Consider the following 20061-nt stretch of genomic DNA (forward strand, 5'->3'; position numbering starts at 1 on the left):
ACGATCCGGGATCTGATAAGATTCAGATTCAGATTTCAGACGTGAGCAAGAGGCACGGCCGGGTGGAGGGGCCCTTATAGCGGCCGAGCAACGGGCGCCGGTTCCCAGTTCACCAGCTACAGCACGACGATTCGACCGGAGATCCACCAGCGCAGGACGCTCCGAAGTCGGCTGGGGCAGGCTAAAGCAAGGACTGCGTAATGAGATCCGGGCAGAGTGGGCTGACATGGGGTCCTGAAGCCATCACGGATTTTTATTTGTCTAGATATTGATCGTGGCTAACTGTCTACAGCGTCAAGTCCGCCGAGAATCCCCACCTCGGACACATGGGTTTACTGCAGATAATCTAATCAGATGCGCTTTTCCACGGCGCGTGGGATCGTAATCGTTGGGAGGCCCCGGCTATGAGTCCGTTGGGTGAGGAGAGCCGGCTGCATCATACCATAGGCCCGTTGGCGCCAGCAATCCCCACACTGGCAGAGTATCGGGGCAGTTAGGAAGTCGACAGCTGACCTCGCTTAGATTATCCACACTGGACGTGGACAAGGTGCGTCTACCCGAGGATAACAGTGCAATAGACAGCCCACCCTGCTCCCTGCGTCTTTAACCCGACTTTGCCTGCGTTTGAAGAAGAATGGAGATGGACGGATGGATAATGGGGTTAGGCGGGGATCACAGTCTAAGGACGAAGAGGCAGATCATCGCCCTTGATCAGCATGAACAGGATCCCAACTGTACTTGATCTAATTGACTTTCGTGAGCGAATGTGGAACGGCAGGGATGAAACATAGGCTCGAGGGATCAGATAAGATGAAAATTCTGCAGTGGAGCATCTTAGTGGGCCCGCCTGGCTGCTAAGGACCCAAGCATGGCAAGCATGGGCCAAGCACCCAGCAAAAAACCCGATGCAGGCTTGACCACGAGAAGCCTGCGGCCAAGCAGTGCGTGCGTCAGATGGCCGTCTTGGATGCAGGGAAGCATTAGCATCCCACGCGACAGGACTTCTGGCAGGCTCGTCCTACATATCGTATATTTTATTACCAAATCACGTTTCTAATTCATGGTGCCGAGCCAGACGCGCATATTTTTGTTCTTTTTCCATTCCATTTTTTACTTTGTTTTTTCCGACTAGCAGGGCGCTTCACGCTGGTTTGCTAGCTGACTCGCCATTCGTATCTCATACTTTCCTATCTCCATGTATGGTCTTGGCTGAAATACGTAATGCGGCACGTGGGTATAACTCTCCGATCAATTCCGCCAGATTATGTAATTAACAGCATAACGAATGCATATGTGGCATAAATCTCGTGACGAGTTGACGAGTGACAGTGGCAGTGACTTAGTGTCTGGTCTCTAGCGTCTACTTGAGAAGTGTCTATGATAGTTGGCAGCATGCATTCGAGCGTAATGCTTGGATACTTTCTGATCACCAGTTTATCAGAACGTCATTCAAGCTGTCACACTGGTCGGCTGTTTACTCCAATTTTAATTGACCTGTGGTGGGCCTGATCCATGCCATCTGGTCTAGAACATTTCTTGGGAGACGATCGATAGTTTGCGCCACAAAAGACTGTTGCGAGTGAGCTCATTGTTTCTATTGCGTTTCTGCCGTACCCGGGCCTTGAGCGACATCGATGGCAGCCATGTCGGGTGGAAGAGGGGACCGGGGAGGGGATGGAAAAGCAATTACCAGTCGTCAACAAATTCTTGACAATTCAAGGCTGGAACAGAGGAGCAGGTGAGGGACAATCTTTGTTATTCACAATCTATAAGTTGGTGTGCCCAATCAATATTGTTTCGAAGCTTGCCAACGGACTGGAAGAGGGATCTGAGTCCTAGCGGCGCAAAGTCGCAGCAGCCTTGCGCAGCGCCATCAGCTCGACTAGTGCTAGCCCACTGTATGTGCCTTCAATATCGTCAATCCACTATGCTTCACCATTGTTCGGGAAAGCGCGGCGATAACAGCGATAGCCCACGCTAAGAACGATTATTAGCATGCACCGATGCTCAGTCCACGCTTTGCATTATCCCTGATATCATCTAGCGGCCCTCTAGCATTAGCCTCGAGCATCAAGAGGGGTGGACGGTCGTGCCCGCAATGCCCTGGGTCACCAATGATTCTCCCCAATGCCTACGTAAGAACTTCCATCATGGACCATTGTAATCTCCTTCCGGGCAGATCCCTGATCCGCCATCCGCTGCACCCATAGGCGTTCGCATCGCTCACGGACAGATCGCGTTAACGGACACGTGGATCTGCGACTGGGCTTGTTGCCTGATCGTGCAGAAGAAACCGCGGCTGCCGAATTCGAGGCTGTATAGGCCATGCTGTGCTTGTCATCAACAAATCTGACCATCAAGAAGACGCTCTCGAACAACTCAATAGGCCGGTCGACAACGGGAGCTGCGAGAGGCAGCGCCCTCGTCGCTGGATAGAACATCCCCTTGAGATTGATTTCGGTGGAGCCTAAGCTTGGCACCGTAAGTTGTGGGCCGTTCAGACTGATTTCTGCAGCGATACCAAGTCGCAAGACCCCCAGTTACATCCACCCTACATCCACCCCGCCAATGCAGCGACTGCATCAAGGGTCCTGGTGGAAGAAGAGAACACCAACGCTGGAACGCTCTGGCTTGCGACTCCTACTCGGTGATATTGCAGTGCACCAACTGGTCCCTCTGGCCCTGGGAGGAGAGCTCTGCTGCAATTGCAGTGTCGTCCTGGACATCGGCTATCGTCGATAGTAACCACCGGCCGGATGCGCCGCCCGGCGGACAGGCCTTCGAGCGTTGAGGGGAGATTGGCGGAAGTGGGTTGTTGTCATACTGATCGTTCGTCAGGACAGGTGGCGTTGACTGTTAGTCCACCGGGAAAAAATGACGATTGGCAGAGTGTATATAACTCCAGAGCCGCCAAGGAGGCTAAATTGCGCTTCGTTAAGCCCCGCAGGCAGCATTTTGATCGGCCGCGTGACCACGCAGGTTCACCATCTCTCAGCCAATTCAGTCTTTCCACTGAAGTGGCACGGTGTCAATGAAAGACTCAGCTCCTTCTCCCTATAGTCCCTGGAGCCTCAAGGGCCCAACTGCTGGCACCTAGCCCTACGCGTAGTTAGCCTACCGTTAGCATACTAAGCAAGTTTCTGCCAACCTTTGACATAGGAGAGAGGACAAGCTCGTATGTGTGGTAATGGTAACCGGCTGAAGGCCAACCGGCCGAAGCTCGGTAGCTGGCAGACTGAAACTCAGAGACGTCCAGAGTCAAGGTTGCTGGCAAATGATAACTATGATTGAGATCAAGGCCCCCAGTGTGTTGGTCTTGTGCTGGGTAGGAGATATGGCGTCAATGGGCAGATGTGAGGATTTCTTCGCGAGAAAATAAGAAGCCCTTGTAACTTGAGTGCGTCGGGCTCAAGGATGCTGCTATATAGCCAGATAGGCTTCCAGTGTCATCTCGATAGGCCATCAATGAGAGGTCGTATAATCACATGCTTCTACATAAAGTAAACGGTGGCGCACCAGGCTTTCTGAACCCTAGAAACTGCGATTCTGCTTCGCCCCAAAGGTGGAACCCGCTTGAACTACATCGTTATATCAATCTCACCAGAAATATACTTTATCGTTTTGTCAAGGTTTCCCGCGTCGTTGAAGATTCGCGGACGCCGGCCAAATGGAAATACTTGCTGCAAGCTAGTGGAATACTCGGTCGGGAATGGCTCAACAAGACCGTGTGGTTCCGCCAGAGAAGCTCGTGATGGAATAAAGCAGCTGTTAAATAGTTGGAGCAGTAAAATCTCGAGGTCATGAATGTTGTACTGAGCTTAAGGATGACCCTATTCCTATTGCATGAATTCTATATCACAACAGAATCTAGCTGAGTAATTTGAGGAAAGTCTTTCCCGGATTACGCAGCAAAAGAGAGAAAGCTAGCTAAATGCTTCTTCCCTCCTCTTTTTCTCTTTTTTATAATATTTCCTAAACCATAAAAACCTAATACAGCCGAAGATTGTAGACCCTCTTCAAATAGCTTCCATAATATTATACTTTTCTACAGTATAGCAGACTCTATAGATTCAAATATGCTTTAGCATCTTTTAAAGTCGAAAGCGGATATAGAGGCCTGGTTGATGAAAGTCAACAGATCTGAAATGGTCGGCTTTACTCCTCCCGCAAGCTGGCCGTCCGACGGCTTGATAATCTGGCTGGGTCAATCCTTTTGCAAGTTCTTTAGGATAAGCTTTGTACGCCTTTCGTATGGCCTGCTATTCCAACGACCGGCAATATCCCATGGCAGCTTCAGGTTCAGAGGTTACCGTGTATTGAAGCTTAGCGGTTGTGCCGATAGGCGGACTTGACCCTCCTAGTTTTGGTGGCAGACACATATTAATGGAATATTGAAGTACGACCACCTTCTGCCTTAGAGACCGTTCCCGTTGGCTTAGTAAACAAGCTCCCACTGGGTATATTCAGGGCACTATCATGACCGCCTTTTCCACTGGATTCACATGGTTACCATACTCTAGTTAGAGACCGGCCTATCATCTTGTAAATCCATCCTCTTGCAAGGTTTACCAACACCAGTAGGCTCCAGAGGCATAAGCTATCTCCACGTCACACTCAAACATAGTCTCTGCTAGGTGGCTTTCCAGCCCTCACCTCTTAAGCAACGAGTGTCACATTTAGCAAGCTTCGTTCTAGCTATTGAGGCACTCCCTCCTATCAGTGGACCTTGATCTCGGCGCTCCGTATCGGGCAGCACCGCTACCCCCTTGTGATCCGTCCTTACTGATATCTGCCTCAGAATATGAGACAAGTGCCCGGTTGGCAGGCTATCGGTGTTCGCCACGGTTGCACCGACTTCAAGCTAAGATTTTGGAGGTTCGAGATCCTTTGTCTCACAAGTCACTGATATGTTTGTTATGTACGGCTCCAACGTCTAACCCGGATTAGGCTTAGTGCGACTGCACTATCCTACATATCTTTGTTTGGAAAACAGAAGTACTAATGCCACTGTACCGCTTAAGGCATCATCCTTGTCGCCCAAGAGGCAGATAAACCTGAAAAAAGGCCACCCTCTGTGACATGAGTCATAATGCAGCAGAGGAATCATTGGAGGAACTTCTGTCCAAAGGATGGATGTTTGAGCATGACGTTTGGGGACTGGACGATTTGACAGAATAGCAGAACCATATTCTATTTTACAAGTAGGAAGCCTGACAAGCGATCATCTGCAGTTGAAACTGGCTCACTCGGGACTTGGTCGGGCGCGGCCGGGATATTCATGTCTGGGAGGCCTCGGAGTTACTTAATGAAGTGTGATGGGTTCGGGCATAAGCCCTGGAGATATCCCAATGAGGTTAATTCCCGACAAGTCCGAGCGACATCGAAAAACAAAGAAAGGAAGGACTGCCTATATATTGGACAGCGCACAGAAGGAAGTACCGAGGACATCCCTGTTCTTGACAAGCCGATCGAGTCTTGAGTCTTGACATCGTCTCCCTGTCTTCACTCTCTTCACTCCTCACTGTCTCACAAAATGGGCGACCGACTCCAACCAGTCGACCAGCAGGTCGTGACCGAAAAGAACCCTAACAATAATGACCAAGAGCCTACACCAAAGACGTCGACGGATCAGCTCCCCAAGGGCCCGATCGGTCCCAGTCCTCCTCCCAATGGCGGACTCGTGGCCTGGCTGCACGTGGTCGCTGGTTTCATGCTGTTCTTCAATACCTGGGGGTTGCTCAACACTTTCGGCGTCTTCCAGACATACTACGAATCCGGGACTCTCTTCCGTCGGAGCTCCTCAGATATCTCGTGGATCGGATCAGTCCAGGCTTTCATGCTGCTGCTCGTCGGCTTCATCACAGGGCCCATCTATGACCGGGGGTACCTTCGCACGCTGCTGACCGTGGGCAGCTTCGGCATCGTCTTCGGCACCATGATGCTCAGTCTCTGCAAGGAGTACTGGCAGGTCCTGCTGGCGCAGGGCTTCTGCGTCGGAATCGGTGCTGGATGCCTATTTGTCCCGTGCGTCTCGATCCTGCCAACATACTTCTCTTCCAAACTAGGCGCCGCGCTCGGTCTCGCCGTTGCGGGATCCTCTCTCGGCGGGATCATCTATCCCATCGTCCTGAATCGCCTCCTCAGTCCCCTCGGCTTTGGCTGGGCCGTCCGAGTGATTGGTTTCATTGCCCTCGGCACCCTCCTCCTCCCGATCGTCATTATGAAGCAGCGCGTCAAACCACCCAAGGCCCGCGCCCTGATAGACTGGACCGCGTTTACCGACATCCCATTCATGACGCTCGTCATCGCCGGTCTCATCGCCTTCATGGGTCTTTTCACGCTGCTATTCTACATCTCCTACGTCGCCTCTGCGCGCCATCTCACGTCCAACGACATGGCCTTCTACCTCGTCCCTATCCTTAACGCCGCTTCCTGTTTCGGACGTACAATCCCCACCGCTATGGCTGACAAGTTCGGGCCCTTCAACCTGATCGGGCCCTTTTGCATGGTGGTCGGCGTCTTGATCCTCTGCATGATGGCTGTCGTCAATGAAGCCGGGATTATTGTGATTGCCGTTTTCGCCGGATTCTTCAGCGGCGCCTTGATTGGTCTCCCGCCGCTGTGCTTTGTCGCGCTCACAAAGGATAAGAGTAAGATTGGGACGAGGCTTGGGATGGGCTTTGGTATAATGGCCTTTGGAGTGCTGGCGGGGGGACCCGGGGCGGGTGATATTCTGGGCGATACTCATGATCTGGATTGGAACGGGGTCTGGATATTCGGTGGCGCTAGTTGTCTTGCTGCGGCAGCGATCTTTGCTGGCTTGAGGGTTTCCCAGTATGGATTCAAGCTGCGGGTGAAAGCGTAGTGTTTTTGCCAGGTTCTCATGTTCGCATGTATGATAGCGTATGCTTTAGAGATACTGCTTTATAGAGGATACCTAAATAATGATAATGTCGCCATTCCCCTCCCCTAAACATTCTCACAGAGCTCGTCTTTACTATTGAACCTATTGGTTATCCATGTAGGCGCCGTGCATCCTATATCGTCCTTATCTAGCGCGATTAGGAGGATACGTAACGATATCCCCTTGATATACACTTAAATATATAACTGACCCGTGAAAGAACATTGTCACCATTTACGCTAAACCCGTCGCATAACTAGGACCTATACCTAGTAAACTAGATTATCTTCATATGAAATAGTTATTCAAGTCAGACTAAAATTTTCAGTCACAAAAGTCGAACTGAGAAAGTAGCTCGAACAAGGCTCAATAAAAATCGCTTTGAATAGAAACAATATTTTTTACTGAAAGCCTAAAAAGAAGTTTGATTTACTGAGAGCTATCTGCATAAACTGACAGTCGTAGGATTTGCTATTGAAGAGCTGTTGAGCAGACTTCATGGCAGGCTACCAGTAGATCTGCCAGTTCATGACAGTCGCAAGGTACTTGAGCGTTCGTCAGCAAGGAGAGCTCGACAAATGCGGCATATAACCTCCACTTCCTCCATCTGTAGGGTTGCCGGTCTGACTGAACTTATTGCTGTGAGCGGCGTTGGGGTATCATCTAGTACGAAGGAGCAGCGTGCCGCTCTTGACTTATACTATTATTATTCACTCCTTAATTGATGTTAGGCTGCAAATTGCATCTATGGCTGGAGCCATTATATTATATTATCGAAGAATTGTCTATACAACTTGTTCTGGACATATGTTCTAGATTACCGTCTCATTCGAATTAAGCAGCCATGATTGGGTTGAATAGCGAGCGTACACCGAATGGGCACCTAATGAAGCACTCAAGAAAGATAGAACTTCTTCAATTAGGCTACATAACTGCCCGTATCTGACTAAGTATCTCAGAATATGGCAACCGCTAAGCAGACCTGGACCACAGCTGAGGTGGCTAATAAGGCAACTCGAAACTGCACGCATTAAGAAATAATTTGCGATAAGGGGTGGATCCATCGTATTCGTGAGCCTCTAGTCCAGCCTCCTCGAAAATATCGAACAAGAATGAGGCTTGGATGCGAATGTTGAGACCGCGAAGCCGCGAACATTGAGAGGACTTTTGGTAGAATTCCTGGAGGACTGAGCGCACATAACCTGGACAACTAATTCCACAGGGCTCGGGGATTATAAGCGAGGGCTAAATTTTGACAAGCTACGCAAGGCGCTGGTAAAGAATGTAGGCCTCGGAAGCACATCCCGCCACAAATGTCGGAACACCCGCCCGTCAAGGGTTTCTTAATATACAAGCATATTTTTTGAGTTATTTTAGTTTTGTTTCTGGAAATCTAGGCCTCGTATCTGCTTGGAAACTATAGATTCGGTGCCTTTGACTTGTTTTCGTGTCCCTGGCCGTGGTCAACAGCACAACCTTACCCTATCATGCGAGGAGTAGTAGCTTGATAGCCATTTTCGCGCCATCAAGCACTCATTACACAAGTAAGCCATATCACCCAGCATGTTTCTAGGGCTCACAAAGCGCTACGGCACCTTATGCCCCATTACTCATGGTGAGCCAGAACATGGAACCTCTACTTGTCCCAAGACGCCTTCCGATAATCCCAGAGGCAACAGAACGTCTGTACGAGCAAGCGCAATGGCCAGATGTGCTTCCCATCTTCAAACCACAGTCGCCACCAATGCCGACGGGTAATTGTGAGCCTTCATTGAGGGTGGACAATCCACAGGCCCCTGAGAGATCATTGAAATTACATTGGCGGGACGCGATACGGCAGCAAGATACGCGCGAAGAACTGACCGGCCAGGTTCCTCGCAGTACCAGCCACACGAGCTTCTACAATATGGCAAGGCTGGTGAATATCAAGCATCAACGTGGGTTCTGGGGCAAGGTCTTGATAGAGTACGGTGTCTACACCATGTGCGCGGCTTTTGTGTACCTGGTTCTTATCGGCATGCCCTTGTGGAAGGGGGCGGTTTACTGGCTTTACTGGCTGGTGAAACATAAGTTCGTAATCCAGGGAGGTTGGGCGATCGTGATCACGGTGCTGATATTGTAGGGCTTCCTGACATGGTCTATTCAGCCCTGAGTAGGGTGCCTGAACTGCGTTTGCTGACCGGCTGTCCGCCTGCAGTTATACTTATATCCCGCTACTGGCCATCTTTGAGGATAATGCCCCAGGGCCAGAGTATTACGAGCAACGCAACATCGAGCCCCGAGCGCTCAACACTGCCCTCCTGATCCCAACCTACAAATCGGCCCCCATCCTCGACCGGACGCTCACGGCGGCCCTGAGGGTGTTCCCTGCGCAGAACATCTATATCATTGCGAACGGGAACTCCTCGACGCCGCTGGACAATACAGAGGAGATCTGTCGGCGGTACGGAGTGAATCATATCTGGAGCCCGGTTGGTTCGAAGATAGTAGCCCTCTTCGTCGGATGCTACGCGGTCAAACCGTTTCGTTCGGTCCTCGTCATGGACGACGACTGTATCCTTCCGTCGAACTTCATAGTCGTCGCCTCGCGCTTGTCTGATACTACTCGCTGCATTGGATATACGATTAAATCGGCTGGGATCAGTGAAGACGAGGGAACGTGGTGTCAAAAAGCACAGGATCTGGAGTACAAGCTCGCTGGGCTGCAGCGCTGTTTTGCGGCTAAGGTGGGCAGTGCCACATTTCCACATGGGGCGATCTCGCTCTGGGATCGCGACTTTCTTCAAAAGACGCTGGAGCATCACCCTGGGTTCTCAATCAGCGAGGACTGGTTCCTTGGAGACTCTTGTCGGCAAATGGGCGGGCGGATCCAGATGTGCAGTGCAGTTTTTGTCGAAACCGGGACCCCCTCAAGTTTGTTGATCGGGGAGCGCGACCAGGAGCGAGGAGGCTTTGGCGAGATGACAGTATGTCGGCAACGGTTTACGCGGTGGAATTTCTTCAATACAACGGGTGTGTGGCACAACATAGCTTATATCTTCGGGTCGTGGAAGTTGGGTGTATGGGAAATTGGGACCAAAGTCTTTGTCCTGCAAGAGGTATGTCATGGTATTGCTCCCTGCTTGACTCCCTGGATTCGAAAGCTCGTATCCTTCAGGTATCCCAGCTCATCGTACACCAGGTCTACGAGACAGTGCTATACTTGTTGACCCCGTTTGTCTTGCCTGTGTCGCTGATTGTGCAGCCATGGTTCTGCGTCAGCATGACAGTAGCAATATTGGGCCTCTATCTACTCCACGTCATTCTTTTTAATGAGATCCACCTTCGAAGAAAGAAAGAACGTGTAAGCATGAGCACAGTCGTTGGATTCTATGCAAGTTCCCCCCTCACCCCCCCCTCCCGGGAACCGTCCCTTGTTGTCTCCCACTATCCAAGCCAGTACTGACTGAGAAATGAAGATGCCTTACAAGATATTCATAAGTTTTATCAACGTCTTAAGCTGCTATTGGGCCTTATTCAAGTATGGCCGGTACTTTGCAAAGCGTCATCCTAAACTCACCGAGGACCACAAGGCAGTAGGGCTAGTATTGACCCTGGAACGGGCAATACGCCGTAGTCAGGGAGCAGTCAGGGATACAGTTACAAGAGCTTATAGTCAGAGAAACAGAAACAGAAGCTCGACAGGAGCGGAATGACTCCTTGTCTTGATCACAATGTCTGTACTCCACTAAGAAAATTCTCCTCTTCATATGGACTTAGAGGTATTTGGCAACTGGAATGTCCATCTAGTTGAAAATAGTCACCGGCATCCCTTTCGTCTTTATAAAGGTTAATAAAGAAAGGGTTACCGCACAGGCTAAATTGTTTGGTTTTGAGTATGACAGCCATACCATCACCGTCCTACTTGGTATGTCCCTTGCTTCCCATCAAGTTAAGCATTTCTGTAGTCATAGTATATATCTCCACAGATTTCATATCCTTTTCACAACAGCCTCAGGATTTCCTTCCCCACCAAATCCACTTTCCGTACTCTCGCCGATTAGCAATGAGACTAACTACCTCCCAACTTGTATTGGCTGCTCTGGCACCGCGAGTCCTCGCATTCACCGACGCATGTAGAAAAACCTGGGTCTACTGTGGTTCTACTTTACTACAGTACAATGGTATACAGTTCTCTCACGGAATACATGCGTTTTGATTATACCCTATTCGCTAATACTTTCTCGTACAGGGTACACCGCGTCTGAGCTCCGGACAATTATAGCTGACCCGAACATTGACATACATGCCTTTGCCGCGTTTACCGATCCAGAAGGCGCATTGTTCCGGTGCACAGATGATGTTGGAGGGTTGGAGTTGGTAGAATTTTGCTTTGAGGGGTGCACGACACCCCCTAATGGAGATGTTTGTGAAGCTTAGGAATAGGCTGTTCATGCCGTTGAAATGTTGCCCTGCCAGTTAATTCGTCTTGTGGTGTGTTGGAAGGAATTTGTGTGTCTGCTGCTGTTGTGTGTATTTCAATAAGCTAAGTTATGGCTGTCTCTTGGGAATTGCAGCCCTGATTGAGACTGCGTACAACTGACTGGAGACAGATGAGTTCAAAGGCAATCATAGTTTACTTCACCTGCAATACCGCATTTTCTTAACCTCTTTAGATATCTCATGAAATCGCGGGTAGGTCTTTCAAGATAACAGACTCGTCCACCTCCCGGAGGTCTTGTAGACTGTATTTTCAATGTCTCGTATGGCCTGCCCAAGTCCTTGCACTTGAGCTGTGTAAGCTCTAGCTCCCAGAGTTAAGCTCGCCAATATGAATTTCGATGCCATTCCCGCCGGGAGTCTGACATCAGGACAGTTCTGAAGACGATCTGATGCTAGCCCGGGTGTGTAGTGAGTGTTGATATCCTTAAAATTTCGCTGTGGCTATACAACGCTCCGATACATAGTGAAACTATTAGTGAGTATTATAAAGAGTCACGTAAGATGAAGGTATTGGCCAGGCTTAGTGACCTGCTGTAGAGATGCAATGCGAGAACTATCTGTTTCGTATCTGTTGTTTTGACAGCTCTCTGCGTGCATGTACGATGCGCATATCTACGTATCAGTCGCTTTTGTGATAACGCTACTCTTACCGCGCTGAGGACCTGACCATGAGTGCACTTGGTATGAGACGAGCACGAGCAAACATTGGGGCAGCAGGTGCTGGGCCTCTTCACGACATAGACCTAGTTCAAGAATAAATCTTTGCAAGACGCAGCGGCCGGCAGAGTGAACAAAGGATGAGCAGCCTTGCTATACGTATAGGCACGACGAGAGATTGGTGTATTTTCATCCACGGGAACTCCCCTGCCTCGAAGCGGAATATGGATGACAGTCAGAGCAAGGGAGATCGACAGCACGTACGGTATAGCCTGGAACCAACTCAATGCCTTTGGCTGTCCTCTCTTCTTCTTCCTCTTCTTCTTCCTCTTCTTCTTCCCCCTTCTTCTTCTTCTTTATCATCTTGTTCTTCTTGTTTTTCTTCTGTGACTACTATGCAGAACGCTTTTCGGCCGCTCGCCTCGGCCAACTGCCCTTTCGGAGTGCTGCACGGCAAGTGGAACCTCCGTAGCTCACATTTGCCGCTCCACAGGATTAAGAGAGCAGAGATTACGATAAAAGAAGCCTCTGTAAAGCTCTGCCCCGGCATCGATACAATGGTTGAAACATGGGCGAGCAACCCGTGAAGAAGACGAAGTAATGTACCTTTCGAGAGAGGCTTGCAAAAGGTCGTTAGCTCCTCGTGAGTGATTTACCCCGGACGGAGTGAGGGTGATATTCACACTTATCTTACTCCTCAAACACCGCTGCAGTTTTCCAACAAGCTAGATAGAAGGCGCGAGGGATTCAAGGGACTGATGACTATGCAGCATTGAATAACCTAATCAAATATGAGCGCATTGGTGTAAGCCATTGTTTAATACATAGCTTTATTGTTAATTCCGCTTGATACCTCTCTGAAGAACCGCTATGAGAACACTTTCAGAAGGCGTATCTCTCGTCCTCGACGATTGGTGAGGTGAGAGGGTCTGTACAGTGTAATCGAGCATTCCAGGCATTATTTGCAGTATTTTGAATGCCAGAGAAATCAGACAGCTTTATCTTGTGTCCCCCAACAGCTTCAAAGGTTATTTTGGAGCTACATAGAGGCTTCTCTAGCCCTTCGATATGGGGAGGGTTGCTGGGTGGACTTCGATCGATGAGAAGACGGTGCCTTTCTTCTGAACGGAACCATTAAGCAACTTTCTGGCGTAAGAGGGCAGTAAGCACTGGGATGACTGAAGCTGCTTCCTCTTGAGGTTCACAACCAGATCTGACGTTCTGCTTCATTGGCACTACAGGATAACCCGCGCCAATAGCAGATGGATAGATTGAGTCGTGCTGGGCGAGAGAGCCTCTTGTCTATAAACTGCTCTCTAGAACAAGTCTGCTGGGTGAATACTAGAAACTCTGCTCGTGCAGATACATAAAGCTATAAAATAACTCCTCCCTTTCGCGGAACATGCAAGACTCTGCTCCTTCGTAGCATTGGTCGTAGCCTGAGAAAGCTCGCCCATACGCAACCTCCCGTGAGATATCCAGTGCCATATAACATTATCTCTTCTCTAACATCTTGTAAAATCCTTCCGATGTGGATGATATCATGAATCATGTGTCTCTAGACAAGCTGGCTTTGTGTATCGCGAATCTTCAAACTGGTTTGCAACTTCAGAAACCATCTTCCCTGCTCATGCCGTATTTAAATGCAACTAAAAAGGCATTCTTGCGGATATAGTCAATTATGCATAAATAGAAAAAGATTTTAGCAAAACATCCGATAGACAAAGTAGATAAAATCGTGTATTGTCAATAAGAAGACCAGATCAACAGCAACCTTTAATGGCATAAAACGAGGGTTGATGATCGACGCGAAAACTGGGACGAGGTAGGTATCTTTCGTTGGATCTCTTTAGTGTATGCATCGTCCTCTTCATGAATATAGAGATAAGAACAGCACGTAATATTTCCGAAGACAGACAATCATTTTATTCAGCCTATGCCTCAGTTATTTTAGATATACAACGACGCCACCTACTTACCTTGTCAACCGCGTAAATCAACACAATGCTCGGTTATCTGCCAACTATGAAGTTCCATCCGTACTCCGTCCCAGCAAGCCGTGACCCAATCGTCCAGCCAACGACCCAGCATTTCAGCTACCCCGGTAATTCCACGATTGGCTCGCTTCTTCCTCTGCAGTTGACGTATATCTTGCGGCGTTTCACTGCAGGAACAGACAGGCCTCGGTGGCCGACGGGTTAGGTTGTGTAACGGTAAGCTGGGGCAGATCGAGATCTGGCGGATCGGCCTGCCCGACTCATGGCGTATCGTGCATTCCATTGGGAACCACGTCATAAGCGATGTTCGGGGAGGGGCTTGTCGAGGCTGTGGTACAGGATTTCCAGAAAGGACTGAAGCGTGAAGATTGAGAGACGGAACATTGTCTCTCTGTTTTGTAGATTGTACCTCTCTGACCGGCCATCCCTGGAGATATAGTTAGTTTCTCCAACAGAATTTGCTGGTGTTGGTGCTAGGTTACGGACAGTGTCCATCTGAAAGCAAACCGTTCTGAGACTGATAGAATGTGCTAGAGGGTACTGAATCAAACTAATCCGTCTGGCTGTATAGAGGCGTTCGGGGCAAACTTCCTAGGCTAGCATAGTAGCAGCGGAATATTAATTATATCCCATACGTTCTCACAGGGAGATATGAAAAATTTATTGGCCATTCGCTCCGGCGAACTCTCGGAAGGTAGGGCAGAGCGTAAAATCGCAGGCACCGTCTAATCACTAAAGAAGTCCCTTAGCCTAGGTCTTCACTTCATTGCGCGATATAGGGTGATGTAGGTAAGATACCTCATAACTCTAGCTCTATCGTACCCAGCAGGAATATATAATAGCACAAGGGAACTGTCATTGCAAACAATTGAGCGTACTCATAGTGTCCAGGTGACGAGAACAAGAACAGCTGCCTGCTCAAAGTTCCATTGCATCGTTAAAAAGCTCGACCGCAGCCGTATCTAACGAGGTCTGCGCAGCAGTGTTGTACAAGTATACTCAACGCTTTCGCTTCTGCACCGTGGATGCGTCATGACCGCGGTACGGAGATGTCGAGCAAACACTGCGCTAGCAGAGCACTTCGTTGTACGTAACTGTGGTATGGCATGAGGCAATGAATGTGCGTCTTTCATCGTCATGTAAAGCCACTATAATTGTGTCGCTCTTATTGCCGGTATTATTGTGCCATGATTCTGAGAAATAAACAGGAAAGAAACAGGAGCTCGCTAGTCTCAGCTTTGCGTTTCAGTCTATTATCTCGAGAAAATCCCAAGTGTCAAACATAATACGAGGGGAGAACGTTAGTCGAGGTTCGAGAACAAGGATAAGCAATATCGACTAGGCAGTCGTACCATGTTGTCTATATGTGACCTGCCCCGACCGTGTCTGGGCGGAGACAAGGTTTGAATCGAGCATGCAAAAGACACTCTAAAGCGGATGTGGAGAAGATCGATTGTATCTTAGGGGGCGCAACTGGACTGGTGCTGAGGAGATGACAATATGGACGCGGTAAACGATCATCATGTGTTGTTCTTAACTTGGCTGACAGAATGACATCCAGATACTATCCTAACGCATAATGGGTCCCCGTAAGACAGATGTTTGCATTCCATGTCCAAGATGAGAGAAGAGGACAGGCCGATCTGGATCCAGGCTGTAGTCTGGCGTGAAGGCGACGCCTGGATAATTGCGGTCATTGTGGCTTTCTGCCTTGGCGCCATTAGCTGATTGAAGAGTGGACATGCATGTCTCCAATGTCCTAGAGCCAAAATACTGGAGAAGTCTTGGTATATGCGCGCAGTGAGGTATTAGAACGCTGGCTATATATTGCAGCCTTAGTGTTGATTAATCGGTCTCGTAAGAGGTCAGGGTTCAAGGAATTCGAAGACCCTCTATGAGAATTCAGCAAACAGGCCAAGGATAGTTAAGTATGCCTCTGGCTCGCTAGCTCGCCGAGATCAGAATCTGGCCCTTTAAGTGGCTTTGAGAGGCTAGCTGAGCAGGCAGGGATGGCTACTCCAAACTCTTAAATCTGAGACAATTAGCAGCAACAACAAAAGAAAATCCTAGCAGCCATACTCTGGAGACGCACAATATATTGAAATCAATTCAGTTGCAAGATATTCAGTAGCAGATATCATAAGATCACGTCAGACTGCATTGCCTCTTCAAACTCTAGTACTGCCCAAAACAAAAAGGACCACAACATCCAACCCTAACCCATGTCCACTCAAGTTAATCCAATCACCACGTGTATCAGCCGAAGTATGGAGCAGTCCAAGAACCTCCGTCATGCTATATTTGCGTCTCAGATTACCCCGGAGTATTTCACTCTTCGCGATCAAGCCGTCCCACCGTCTCAGAATCAGCACTGGTTCTTTCCATGAAGCGCCCTTATAAACGTCCCATCTCTCCAAGCATCGCTAAACCGCTCGTAAAAATTCTCCTTCACATCTGTAACAAATAGCCAAGCCGCCCGGGTCCGCAAGTCCCGCACTAGCTGAGGCAGCTCATCCACCGGCACCCCGCTAATCATGTACCCGGCGCGATCCCGGTCGACGGGGTGAGCTGCCAGCCAGTTCTGGACCTCGTCTGAGCGGAAGCGAGCGTATGACTCTTCGCAAACAAAGGTCACCTCGGCAGGCTGGGCGAGACGGACGTCGGGGGGTGTGCCTGGGTTGTGAGCGATCTACGTGAACCGAGTCAGTGGGCTTGGCTTCAGCCGTGGCGGCGGCAATGAAGGTTCCAGAAAATAATAAAAATATGATACAGAACAGAATGAAAGGTGGGCCACGTACAAGCTTCTCGTCCAGAATCCCCGGACACTCTTTTACGAAACTCGTAATCGATCTGAGATACTCTTCTTTCTCTCGCGAATAATGGTTCGGCGTCTCGTCCACAAAGATCCCGCGCACGCCGAGCCCCGTTGTCTCATAGTGCTCCGACCAGGACGCATACCGCGCAATCTCGGCTAGTGCTTCTTGCAGGGGTTTCCGGCAGTAGTCGACCCGGATGTAGCCGATTGTGAGGACATTGCGGTAGGCATTCAGCCGTGGCACTTGTTGGCTGTAGCTGGCATCGGGGGAGGGGTGTTCAGGGAGCCCAGGGCCGCTGTTGGGGTTCACGATGACCAGGAAGGTGAGAGTGGGATTCGTTTCAATTCTGGAGGATATCAGTGGACGAAATGCTGTTGGGACTTTTTCTTTCTTTCTTTCTTTTTTTTTTCTTTTTTTCCTTTTTCTTTTTCTATTTTTTTTTTCTGGGTTGAGGACGGTTTCGGCTAGGGTGGTGCGTACGCTGCATAAAGAGGAGCCCAGGACTCGGCGGACAGGGGATAAATGTAGAGGGGTACCACGACCGCCGATTTTACCGCCGATTTTTGTGCTTGCATCTTTGACAAGAGGTTGAAAGGCCAATGAGGAACGGGTAAACTCTCCGTGGCAGATCTGAGTGTGATGGATGGAGGGAGCATTGTGCCACGACGCCGCAGACCATTTATAAGCCGACGTGTATCACGACAGCCGCAGCAGGATACAGGACTACATCACTACTACTGTCTTTTCTGTAGCGCTGACACCAGGAATAACCGAAAATGAGTCCATCTCGAACGCATAGTGAGATCAGGTACTACAGGGGAAACCTGGCCAATAAATCAACCACGATTCACCAATGATTCACCTAATGATCCCCCTCTAACACAGTCTGAACCTTAGTGCACGCCACGCGGCGCCAGTACCATTGCCAGCGCCAGCGCAATCCCCACTGGGGTGGGTTGATGATCCATCAAGTCGGCACGGCGTCACAAAACTCCTCGAGTCTCGTATCAAAATGCTCGTAGTACTCGGTTGACCGTGTAGTTGCATACAAGTACGCCGCCTGACGGCTGATCTCGCGCACAAAGCTGTCCATATTGCTGTTACCCATCTGCGGGACGGAGTGGAAGATATACGCCCAAGAGTCGCGGTCCGCGGAGTCGGCGACCGCGCTCAGCCGGGACTCTTGGCTGGTCTTGTAGTGGTCGTAGGACTGCTCAAAGACGACGGTGATCGAGGTCGTGTTGAGGACTAGCTGGCTGTCGGGGAGGGTGCCCGGATTGTGAATGATCTGTCGCATTGAGGCAGCGTTAGCGACTGGGCCAAGCGAATTGTTGCAGGGAAAAAATCTGGGAACTGTTCCAGGTTGAGACTGGCGAACTGGGCCATCGGCATGCATGGGCCAATGTCCAGTCAGGCAATTGACGGCGGCGAGCAAAGGAAAGATCGCATCGCTCCACTCCACTGAGGCGCCGAGATGGAGACTGGAGACAGATGGATCGGCATCGTCGACCAGGCCGAGACCTAAGAGACCCATAACGCCATGCCACGGGTCAAATTGGCGATGCCATCACCATAGGTATGCCCCATTTTCCACGCTTGGGCTCTTCAAATAGAAACCAGTCGAAACTGTCGAAGCTGTCGAAACTGGCTAAACTGACTAAACTGGACCAGAGCTGGAACTTGGCAATCCGACTCACCGTCTTGTCGCCCCCAATTCCCGAGGCATTTATAACCGCCGCATTGATGCGTTCCAGATATTCGACCGTCTCAGCGGCATACTGGTGCGGCGATTCGTCGAAGAATATCCCGGTCACGGCTAGATCTGCGGATTGCGACGGCCACCCAGAATAGGTTGAGATGTCGGCCAGCACCTCAGAGACGTTGCGCTGGGCATAGTTTGTTCGCACGTATCCGATCTTCTGGACGTTGGCATAGGTATTCAGCTGCCGGATCGCGGTTTGGTACGCCTCGTCCGGGGTGGACGAATCGCCGGGTCCGCTTGATGGGTTGACCACCAGCAGGAACTGCAGATCGGGGTGGGCTGCGATGCTGTTCTTTTTTAGCAATGGTGTGGTTTCAAGTAGCCAAATGCGGTAGAACTGTACTCCAGCGTAGGAAGAGAGAGACGTACGCGTCATATAAAGGAGCCCATGTGCTGTCCGTCTCGGGGTAGATATACAGTGGGAAGATCACGCTCGAAGGTTCGCCTTTATCCCCACGGTTGGGTAGAATGAGCGCCAGTGGGATAACCACGGCCAGGATGACTGCGATAGCGACCACGACTCCAATGGTAATCCACCACCGGCGACGGAGGTCGCATTTGCGCAATCGAGAGACCGGGTTACTGCCCTCCTGGGTGTGTTTAAGGGACTCCATCTCGCAGATTCAGAGGCGATGTAGGAGATAAAGAATAATCGAGAAGACGGTCGAAATGCGCGACTGCAGTTGGTCCGGGTTACAAATAATGGATGGGGATGGCGAAAGCTCGTGAACAGGAACTCAAAATAGAAACGCGGTATCACGGAGAGACAGACAGATAGACTCTAAGGACAAGATATTGTGCTGTAATTGATATCTTTAGCCTTCTACTTCCAATACATCATTGATCAGGATCGAGATTCTCTGAGACAGACAATGGAGCAGATGGACGAACGCCCAGACTGAAACACACACAAAGAGCGGCCGGCCCAGCCGTGCCATGTGGGTAAGCCCTAAAGGCCGTCAAAAGACTGCTTATAACCCCGGTCAGGCCAAGGCCTAGGTGAAACTTGTATCCATTCATCGAATTAGCCCTGCCACTGATCTATTTCGGTCGATGCCGTCCTGCACGGAGCTGAGAGATGTTGGCCACCGATCGAGACACGACGGCGTGATGTCCACCCACTCCGGGCCCAGCCTGGATCCATCAGTTCATCGACAATTGAACATACCATTGGGCAGACGGCGTCTCTTACCTGGGCCAATACCTGTACCTGTGCTGACGGAAACGAGTCCGTATAAGCCTCCCGTGCCCTGGACTTGGGTTCTTATCTGCTCTGAGGCTCCAGTGCGGATCCTGGCCAGTGCAAGCTGGGTTATCGGGCTGCTACCCTGCTGTGCGATCTCATCACTACATAACCCACTCTTCCCCGCTCTGCTGTGAGAGTTCTCACCTTACTTCCTTCTTTTGTTGTCCGTCCCTCGTTTCGTCTCGGCCCTGAGACCT

The 20061-nt window shown here is 50.1% G+C and overlaps 4 protein-coding genes across 4 annotated transcripts, besides 3 other annotated features; 2 read left to right on the forward strand and 2 right to left on the reverse strand.

Annotated features, from left to right (window-relative positions):
• Positions 1 to 8077: part of a sequence feature (contig 1.151 1..72894(1)) that runs on past the window's edge.
• On the forward strand, positions 5534 to 6865 carry ANIA_08366 (uncharacterized protein; the record flags this gene model as incomplete). The annotated part of the gene is made up of 1 exon (XM_676543.1): positions 5534 to 6865. The coding sequence occupies one exon, from the start codon at positions 5534 to 5536 to the stop codon at positions 6863 to 6865; it is 1332 nt and encodes a 443-aa protein (XP_681635.1).
• Positions 8078 to 13847: a sequence feature (contig 1.212 941..6710(1)).
• Positions 8517 to 11539, forward strand: ANIA_09503 (uncharacterized protein; the record flags this gene model as incomplete). The annotated part of the gene is made up of 5 exons (XM_863792.2): positions 8517 to 8974; positions 9102 to 10002; positions 10062 to 10247; positions 10694 to 10811; positions 11136 to 11539. 5 exons carry the CDS (start codon positions 8517 to 8519, stop codon positions 11321 to 11323), a joined length of 1851 nt encoding a protein of 616 aa, XP_868885.1. The 3' UTR covers positions 11324 to 11539.
• Positions 13848 to 20061: part of a sequence feature (contig 1.152 1370..53708(1)) that runs on past the window's edge.
• ANIA_08367 (spherulation-specific family 4 protein) lies at positions 16406 to 17431 on the reverse strand (the record flags this gene model as incomplete). Its single annotated transcript, XM_676544.1, has 3 exons — positions 16406 to 16729; positions 16839 to 17202; positions 17337 to 17431. The coding sequence occupies 3 exons, from the start codon at positions 17429 to 17431 to the stop codon at positions 16406 to 16408; spliced, it is 783 nt and encodes a 260-aa protein (XP_681636.1).
• ANIA_08368 (spherulation-specific family 4 protein) lies at positions 17653 to 19378 on the reverse strand. The gene is made up of 3 exons (XM_676545.2): positions 18988 to 19378; positions 18554 to 18905; positions 17653 to 18144 (listed from the first exon to the last, which is right to left on the reverse strand). The coding sequence occupies exons 1-3, from the start codon at positions 19230 to 19232 to the stop codon at positions 17824 to 17826; spliced, it is 918 nt and encodes a 305-aa protein (XP_681637.1). The 5' UTR covers positions 19233 to 19378; the 3' UTR covers positions 17653 to 17823.

This window comes from Aspergillus nidulans, chromosome V, assembly GCF_000011425.1.
Source record: "Aspergillus nidulans FGSC A4 chromosome V".
In the NCBI taxonomy this organism is placed as follows: Eukaryota; Fungi; Ascomycota; class Eurotiomycetes; order Eurotiales; family Aspergillaceae; genus Aspergillus; species Aspergillus nidulans.